General features: G+C 38.0%; 2 protein-coding genes across 14 annotated transcripts; one reads left to right on the top strand and one right to left on the bottom strand.

Moving 5' to 3' along the window:
* Nucleotides 1-642: 642 nt before the first annotated feature.
* LOC110760946 (Thioredoxin superfamily protein) lies at nucleotides 643-2,524 on the bottom strand. Its single transcript, XM_021963303.2, has 2 exons — nucleotides 2,272-2,524; nucleotides 643-1,079 (listed from the first exon to the last, which is right to left on the bottom strand). Exons 1-2 carry the CDS (start codon nucleotides 2,414-2,416, stop codon nucleotides 826-828), a joined length of 399 nt encoding a protein of 132 aa, XP_021818995.1. The 5' UTR covers nucleotides 2,417-2,524; the 3' UTR covers nucleotides 643-825.
* Nucleotides 2,525-3,096: 572 nt separating this feature from the next.
* On the top strand, nucleotides 3,097-8,514 carry LOC110760939 (PPR repeat protein). Of its 13 annotated transcripts, none has more exons than XM_088249086.1 (6): nucleotides 3,097-6,329; nucleotides 7,045-7,166; nucleotides 7,360-7,429; nucleotides 7,562-7,621; nucleotides 7,723-7,796; nucleotides 8,354-8,514. In XM_088249086.1, the coding sequence occupies exon 1, from the start codon at nucleotides 3,212-3,214 to the stop codon at nucleotides 6,287-6,289; it is 3,078 nt and encodes a 1,025-aa protein (XP_088105212.1). In that variant the 5' UTR covers nucleotides 3,097-3,211; the 3' UTR covers nucleotides 6,290-6,329; nucleotides 7,045-7,166; nucleotides 7,360-7,429; nucleotides 7,562-7,621; nucleotides 7,723-7,796; nucleotides 8,354-8,514. The 13 variants fall into 13 exon arrangements, with proteins under 13 accessions (XP_088105212.1, XP_021818988.2, XP_088105214.1 ...); XM_021963296.2 differs by having other exon boundaries at nucleotides 7,291-7,429; XM_088249088.1 differs by having other exon boundaries at nucleotides 3,097-6,413; nucleotides 7,562-7,600.
* The last annotated feature ends 831 nt before the right edge of the window (nucleotides 8,515-9,345 follow it).

The raw sequence follows: 9,345 nt of genomic DNA, 5'->3' as shown, positions 1-9,345 counted from the left end.
TATTTAAGGGTAGTTTGGGAAGATAGTGGGGTTTACTTAGAAATTGTGAAAATTTAAATTAAAAGTTGGGGTGAACTTAGAACATGGGGTGAACTAAGAGATGTGTGGGGTTTAAATAGAAAATCTCTACTTTAATATCCTCCAATATTTCAAGATAGATATGCATAATAGGTATATGGGAATTATATTTAAAGGTCGAAACATTAAGGAGAAAGGTTAAACTGACAGTGAAAAAGAAGAAAGAATATTAAACTATGAGTTAAAACACATTTGAACAATGAAAAACCCAAATGTTTCACTCCTTTAAAATGGGATGCTACTACTGATTCATGCCCTTATTGAGTCCTACCGAAATAGTTGTCAGACATTATAGACAACATGCATTTCAAGAATGAAACAATATGTATGTGAAAAACAAATTTTTAATGCGATACAAACCTAACACAAAATTAGCATGTTTAATTGCCACTTAGAATATTTCACAAAAACGCCAATATTTGCTAACATGAATAATATATGGATCGGATTTGATGAACTAACATGATTCGTAACCCAATCCATTTATTATTATTTCTTGTAGAATTGGAAGATTTTCTTTTTCTTCGCACATAGATATCCTGCAAGACTCTAATCACAGACAAGTTCACAGAAGCAACAAGAGCAATCGGCTGCTATAAGCTGCAACATATATCCTTAGAAACAGTAAAGAAGTAAAAGGCAACATCTCAACTGGCTATAACCACCATGGAGCACCTTATTTTTACAAGTCTAACAAGTCATAAAACATACGGAAATTCAACCATATTAGATATTGAAACGATAAACTTAATTTCCAGCAACAAGTGCATCGATTTTCCTTTCAACATGCGCTTCATGGTCTTCAAGGCGACCCTTGATCGCATCATTTTCCCAGCGGACTAGTGTTGGAACTCCAGTCAGCTTAAACCTCGAGTCTACTCTCCATGGGTGCACCGGATTCCTCCATGTTGGTCTATCTCCGACATATGCTCTCAGAAGTGCAACATCATCAGCTGTAGCTTCCAGCTTTTTGTAGATTACAGGTTCTGCTCTCACACAATCTGGAACAGAGAAGGGAAAATCAGTGCCATACACGATTTCACACTTCATTTCCGTTTTAAAAAAACTCTCAATAAATGGGAGAATCCTCCTGCCAAGTAGTTCTTAATGCAGTTTTTAGTAGGAGAAGCACGAAACTAGTTCCTTTAATTTAAGGGTTGTTTTACTCGGCGACATAGCAAATCAGTGTTTCTGATTCAACATTTCTGAGGATGCACCACCACCCCAAGTTTCAATAGGATCGGGATCATGATCCATTTTTGTCAATCTGTGCTGATTCAAAGATATGCAAACTACCACCAGGAAATTTGAAGAGATCTGATACAGGTCTGACATTTTGACAGCCTTCCTTCCTTCTAACCATGGATGATCAGGACATGTTTGCAAGAAACTACTTTCCTCTAGGAGCAATCATCACACAAGATTTTAGACGAAGACTTTGCTAACTTGTTCCAAGAATCCATTTTCACATTGAAGCTATTCTTAAACTAACAGTCAAGAAAGCAACTTGCCTTTTGTTTTCTTCTTCTATATCTAACATGTACGGAACATCTATTTTCATCCAGAGCCCCCCTTAGAACACAAGCTCCTCCTAAATCGATGGAAATGCCCTCACAGGATGACAGAAATTTCCTTTTTTTTTTAAACATACACTTGGGGTCCATGGTGAGAAAGAAGATGTCTAAAGGGCAACTTTCAACCAAAACTCTTCCTAGCAAGAATTTAAGATTTTGAATCAAAGAAAGGTATCGGAAAATTCATGAGAAGGTTTATGTAGAATTTGGAATTTATAATTGTATACAAAGTGAGCAGAGCAGACCCTATGCTGCAATGCATCTTACTCTCAGTCTCTCAGTGTCAATCTGACAGTGAACTGGAAGAAGTCAATGATCACTAAATTCTTTAAAAAGGTGAAGCTGGGGGCACTATTTACACATCTGAAGACACCAACAGGGTGATTTCTTAGTGATTTAAAATTATGGGATTTTGAATGTGAACCTCTGAGAGTCCAGATCAATTTTCTCAGCCTGTTGATAAAATTTCTAGACCTTGATTTTCTGATGTGAAAAGAAATGACAATAGTATCGAAAAATTTCACAAGAACTCTATCACGGGCACTTGTAATTTTATCGCATAAAATAAACACACAAAACTGAAAAGAAAATTCATTTATGAAGTAAATTAAATAATTACCAGGGCACCAGCTGAGCGAGGTAGAAGGGTCTTTGTCAGCCAAGAAGACGATGAGATTGGCTTTGTTCTTTGGGGCTTCTGCTCTGAATTTCTCGAACACACTGTCAAAGGTGGAGATGGTGGCGTCCAGCAGCTTGAGAGGCATTTTTCAGTTTCAGCTTTTCCAAGGGAAAGTTAAGGAACGAAGATAATTTTGCTGCTCTGTTCTCGTCTGTACGAGGAAGATGCTAAGCTAACGACGTATTTATAGGAGAACATAGCTTAAGGTGGAGTCAGAGGTAAACTCTGCTTTCTAGCTCCCCTACCCTGTTTTGTTGGACAAATACATCACCCGATAAAAACCATTCACAAAAACACTCACCTAACCTTAGTGGAGAGGGGCATTGTCATGCAAATAGGTGGTCTCAAATTCGAACCCTTAGGACACAATGTATGTGAGAAATCTCATTCCTTAATACGGCTTATATAAGTAAAAAAAAACATTTTCTTTTCTTTTTCTTAAAAACAATTATAACCTACCCTATCCTGTTTTGAATGTAAATCCTTTTTCAGGTGGTTAAATGTATTTATCTATATATCTAGGTTCGACTTCTCCTTCTCCAATATCGTTTATATTTATATAAAAAAAAGTCATGATTCAACTTTACTTTCCCTAATATTACCTGTATAAAAATAAAAATGAGAAAAGCCAAAGAGAGGGACATTCGAACATAAATATATGTAGTGTTATTATTTTTGTTTTTAATTATTTCACGGAAAAAGAAAAAAATAGGACTTATTCATACAGTAGCAATGTTTATGCTTTGGTTAGTGGTAGTGTACTAGTACTCTGTCTACTTCACAGCAAAAAAAACATGTTTGTTTGGCATTTCTGAATTACAAGTTCAATTGTTCAGATAAACAGAAGAGAAGAGTAAGCGAGGAACTAGCAGTATCACAGATGCTGCTTTTGAAGAAGCAAGCGAAGAGCACCCCTTTCCTCTCTCTATCTTTGAGTTTCTCATCAACCAAACTCCGCCCGACCAATCAAAACCCACCTATCTTCGCTCCTTCTCATCTCCAAAGCTACAATTTTGCCATCCCACCATCCAAGACCCACCTCTACTCATCATTCTTCTGCACCCTCATACACCTTTACTTGGCATGTGGCAGATTTCTCAGCGCTTCTGATGCCTTCTTTTCTATGCGAAATCACGGCCTTGTTCCTGTTTTGCCGCTTTGGAATCGGCTTCTTTACCAATTCAATGCCTCGGGTTTTGTTTCTCAGGTACCTCTTCTTTACTCTGAGATGCTCACTTGTCGGGTTTTGCCCAATGTTTTCACCCGCAACATTTTGATTCATTCATTCTGCAAAGTGGGAAATTTGAGTTCGGCTCTAGATTTCTTGAGAAATGGTCAAATTGATACTGTTTCCTATAATACTGTCATTTGGGGTTTCTCTAAACAAGGATTGGCTTATCAGGCTTTTGGGTTTTTGTCTCAAATGGTGAGGAGGGCTATTTCAATCGATTCTTATACTTGCAATACACTGGTTAATGGGTTTTGTCAAATTGGGTCGGTAGATTATGCAGAATGGGTTATGGATAATTTGGTTGATGGTGGAATTCCTAAGGATGTTGTAGGTTTCAACACCTTGATTGCTGGACATTGGAAAGCTGGACAAATTAGTCGTGCACTTGAGTTGATGGAGAGAATGGGGAGTGAGAGTCTGTTCCCGGATATTGTTACTTATAATACTCTCATTCATGGGTCTTGCAGCATGGGTGATTTTGTAAGGGCCAAGAGTCTTATAGATGAGATGTTGAGATCTCGGAGATATGAAGACAGCCCTCATGATGAAAGAGACGATGACCAGAATCAGACTGACGGTAACCCTTTGAAACCAAACCTTATAACACACACCACACTCATTAGTTCTTACTGTAAGCAGCAAGGACTTGAAGAGGCCCTGTCTTTGTATGAGGAAATGGTTATGAATGGCATTTATCCTGATGTAGTAATTTATAGCTCCATTATAAATGGTCTTTGCAAGCATGGGAGGTTATCAGAAGCCAAAGTGCTTTTAAGGGAGATGGAGAAAATGGGTGTGGATCCTAATCATGTCTCCTATACTACCCTTGTCGATTCCTTGTTTAAGGCAGGCTCTTCCATGGAAGCTCTTACCCTTCAAAGCCAAATGGTTGCTCGTGGCCTTGTTTTTGATATAGTAATCTGTACTGCTTTAGTGGTTGGACTCTTTAAGGTTGGGAAAGCAGATGAGGCTAAGACTTTTTTTCGAACAATTTCAAAGCTTAGCCTAGTTCCAAATTCTATCACCTACTCTGCATTGATAAGTGGGCTTTGCAACTTAGGGGACATGAATAGTGCAGAATCAGTACTTAAAGAAATGGAAGAGAAACATGTTCTCCCGAATATTGTTACTTATTCTGCAATCATAAATGGCTTCATGAAGAAAGGAAAGGTTGGTGAGGCTATGAATTTATTGAGGACGATGGTGCAAAAAAATATCCTGCCAAATGCTTTTGTGTATGCAGCACTAATTGATGGGTGCATTAAGGCAGGTAAACAAGAATTTGCTCTTGATCTTTACAAGGAAATGAAAATGGGAGGATTGGAGGAAAACAATTTCATACTTGATACTTTTGTGAACAACAAGAAAAAGTGCAGAAGGATGGAAGAAGCTGAAGGATTAATTATGGATATGACTTCTGGTGGTTTGTCTCTTGATCGTGTTAACTACACATCTCTAATGGATGGGTACTTTAAAGCGCGAAAGGAGTCAAATGCTCTTAACTTGGCCCAAGAGATGATGGAGAAAAATATAGGGTTTGATGTTGTTGCATACAATGTCTTAATGAATGGTCTGTTGAAGCTTGGGAAATATGAAGCAAAATCTGTCTGTATTGGAATGAAAGAGTTGGGTTTGGCTCCTGACTGTGCCACATACAATACCATGATTAATGCATTCTGCAGAGAGGGTGACACTGAAAATGCTTTTAAACTCTGGCATGAGATGAAGTGTCAAGGGTTAATTTCGAACTCAATAACTTGTGACATTCTGTTAAGAGGACTCTGTGATAAAAATGAGATTGAAAAAGCACTAGATGTCTTAGATGGAATGCTGGCTGTTGGTTTTCTCCTTACCTCATTTACTCATAGAATTTTGCTTAATGCTGCTTCAAAGAGTGGGAGAGCTGATACAATTTTGCAGATGCATCATAAGCTTGTAAGTATGGGGCTTAACCTCACTCGTGATGTTTATAACAATCTCATCACTATCTTATGCAGGCTAGGAATGACCAGGAAAGCTACTTCAGTACTGAAAGAGATGACTGGAGGAGGATTTCTAGCAGATACTGATACTTACAATGCCCTTGTATGTGGATATTGCATAAGCAGCCATCTGAAAAGGGCTTTTGCTACATACTCGCAAATGTTGGCTGTGGGAGTTTCTCCAAGTATTGAAACGTACAATTTTCTCTTAGGGGGACTTTCAGGTGCTGGTCTGATGACAAAGGCAGAAGAGTTATTTGGTGAATTGAAGAATAGAGGCTTTGTTCCTAATGCTTCTACATATGATATTTTGGTTTCTGGCCATGGTAAGATTGGAAATAAAAAGGAAGCTATAAGACTTTATTGTGAAATGGTAAGGACAGGTTTTGTTCCCAGAACTAGCACCTATAATGTTCTTATTAGTGATTTTGCTAAAGTGGGAAAGATGAGCCAAGCTAGGGAGCTTATGAATGAGATGCAGACAAGAGGGACCTCTCCTAACTCTTCAACTTACAACATACTAATCTGTGGCTGGTGTAAGCTATCAAAGCATCCAGAGCTGGAAAGGAATTTGAAAAGGTCATATCGGGATGAGGCAAAAAGATTATTAACTGATATGAATGAGAAAGGGTATGTTCCATGTGAAAGTACCCTTCGATGCATCAGTTCTACCTTTGCTAGACCAGGAAAGAAGGCTGATGCTCAGAGGCTATTGAAGGAACTGTACATAAAAAAGAACATATGATAGATGGGCTGAACGAAGAAAAGAGGAAATACCCATCCTGGTATAACATGCCTTCTAATCAATAATGTAATGTGGCTAGTTCAATTCTTCAGTTGGAACCAAGTCCTGAAATGCTATATACATGGTATGCATTCCTCAAGAGTTGATATTGATGCAGAGTTTTATGTGGTCTTCAGTCCCATAGCCTCCAAAACCAAATCCAAAAAGTCACAGTTAGAATACAAAACAGCTCAACTAACACTAGCAATCTTAGAAGACCTCCAACTGTGGGCATAGAATAAGACGAAACATACATTCCTAAATTCCAATGACAGTGAAGCCCACTACACTAAATCCCTTCCCATTCCCATTCCCCTTTATGTTTTGTTCATCCATGCTACCAAACATTAGTAATCACACAGCAATTCCACAAAGTTTTTCCTTCTCACCCCCATCCAAATGAAAAGTGCTTCTCAGTAAACATAGAAATTCTCTTATAACCTAGAAAACTGAAAATGGGTTATAGTTCGACATGTTCCACACTGAGAAGAAATTAAGATGAATTGGTGGATATTGTTCATTGTGAAGGTCAGAGGCATTTTATAAACGATAATGTTTTAAGTCTTTAGAAATCCATTTGATGGCAAGTAAACCTTTTAGCTTCATGATCATCTCAACTGAAGGACTCTTGTTGTACTATACTGTTACGTATTCCTTGTCTAATTCACTTCTGTTTATTTATGTCTGCACTTATGTCATTAAGCACACTTTTGTAGGTTGGCCATTCTGCATTTGAAGATCAAGGCAATGGCTCTCCCAATGATTTCAGGAATCTGTTTAAAGATATCTTTGATAATGATGTAATGACTTTATTCTAAAATTAAGGTTCTACAGCAAGGTGAAGTACCATCTATGTTTCCTAATTATTGTCTCTTGCATTTTTTTTTCTTTTTGGGGATGTTATATTCACTTTGGGTGGTATGTGCATGTTATTGGTGGGCGTTGTTTCCAATGGAAATTAGATCATCATTTTCCGTCAGAATTTGGTGGTCAAGATATCAAAGGTTTTATCCATCTTCATTAATACACAGGTTTCATTGGAACCATCCTTTATGGAAGCTGTCCAGGGATGTGCTAAAACTGTGCAGTGGCCTGTGAAGGGTATACTGATTCTACTCACTTCTAAATGTCTTTGCTACTTTTGAAATTTGTCTAGTATTTAGTTGTTTTTGGCTCATTAGTATTGGAAGGAAACTCTCTTTTCTAATTTCTTGTGCTTTTGGATCTTTGCAGGTGGTAGTGGTGTTCCTCCTGGCACCAGACCTGAATCATGTAAGCGCTGTAAAGGGTCTGGTATGGTCAGTTTTTCTTGGAACAGAAACCTTATCAGTTATTTGATCACTAAGAATATCACATCATCTGCCCTTGTTAACTCTGATTTTCTGCATATCCAGACTTTCATGCAAACTGGCCCATTTAGATGCATACTACTTGTTCGAATTGTGGTCGTAATGGTAAAACCTTCGCGGTATGGTTCGCATCTTATCTGGACAAATTTTCACTACTCTAAAAACAAATTTAATTGTCTATATTCATTCTCCAGACATGCCATGTCAATCAATAAAATCTCCGGAACCTGACTGTCTCCCAGAAGCTTTCTTCATTGGCACTATAATTCTAACAAAGTTTTCTATTTCTCTCCAACCAAATCACCCAAAAAACGGCTGCCACTGTACAATTAGACAAAGTTGCCTGAAGATGGAGACAAGAATGGGAATGAGATATATTTCTAGCTTAAACGCCATGGAAACTCAATAGCTTAGTCACAATTTGTCTTAAATTTCTGTGGTTTTTTAATTAAAATGGGAATACCAAAAATGAAAGATGAGAATGGGTTTATGTTCGACCAAAAAAAGAAATGGGTTTATGTTGCTGGCTTAAACGGGAATACCACCTATCTTTTGTTATAAAGTGTGTAACTGAGCTTCAAGATCATATGTTTTCAAGTTTGTGGATATGTTTGTGCGCGCGTGTAAGTATATGTATTGTTGCTGATTTTCCCTAGTATGCATTTTTCATTTGCAGGAGCGACTACTTGAAGCAGGCAGGACTATACAAAAGGAACATTTCTGAGCCGTCAAGTACTTTATTTTGGTCTTCTTTGCAGGACCAACTACTTGTAACAGGATACCCTTTGGATTGCTTTTCAGAATTTTCTGCTTGAATAAAATGATGAATTTTTGAAAGGTTCAGAAAGGGTTTTGAGGCTCCTTGTTCAGGTTGAGAGAAAATGTCAAGTGATCTCACATTAGCGTGACTATTTGCCCCCTTCACTTTTACATGACAACTGTTTTACCACATCTCTGCCTTTATATGCACACATACTGAGTTTAATAATCTTGATCTTAACCTTTAACATAGCTATATCTGGATGCCATCTAACCCAGCCAAATTTATCCTCTTGTTTTTGAAGAGGTTGCCAAAATATGCATATTCCAGGTTTTTTTTAAATGATCCCCTTTATGCCAACGGGGTCTAGCCGAGTGAAAAGGACCTTGATTTGCTGAGGTTTCAGGTTTGAATCCCCATGGCATCTGATGTAGAACAAATGGCTGAATGGATTGAAGAAGACTTGGAGCGATGAATGGAAAAAGGACGCAGTAGGAATTTACAGATTTGGCGTCCAAGCTCCGATTGGGACGCATGTTACCTTTTCGAAAAAGGAACGACGCAACGAGTCAAACTCACCGCTTCGCTGTGGCATAAGGTGGATTTTGGGCTTTTGAGGTCGTTTGGGCTTTCAAAAGAGCATTTAAAAGCTGTAGTTAATTTTCGACTTTTCGTTTATTTTCTGTTTACCTTTCAATAACTCCCCAGGGCAGTCCAATGGGTGAGATTGATGTATTTAGACAGCTTTCGTGTATGGTTGGTCTCAACTCATCTTTTATCAAATAATACAAACAATGAGAATTCTCTCTTAACTTTCTGGTGAATTCTAAGTTTATGATCTTTCCTAGGTTACTCTTATAACCTATTTGCTTGTGCTGCGTCGGCGTCATAGTTGTGTGTGTGTGTGA

The sequence above is a fragment of the Prunus avium genome, chromosome 2 (assembly GCF_965620075.1).
Source record: "Prunus avium chromosome 2, drPruAviu1.hap1.1, whole genome shotgun sequence".
Classification (NCBI taxonomy): domain Eukaryota; kingdom Viridiplantae; phylum Streptophyta; class Magnoliopsida; order Rosales; family Rosaceae; genus Prunus; species Prunus avium.
The sequence above is the reverse complement of the archived record's forward strand: the minus strand, read 5'-3'. Positions and strand labels throughout refer to the sequence as shown.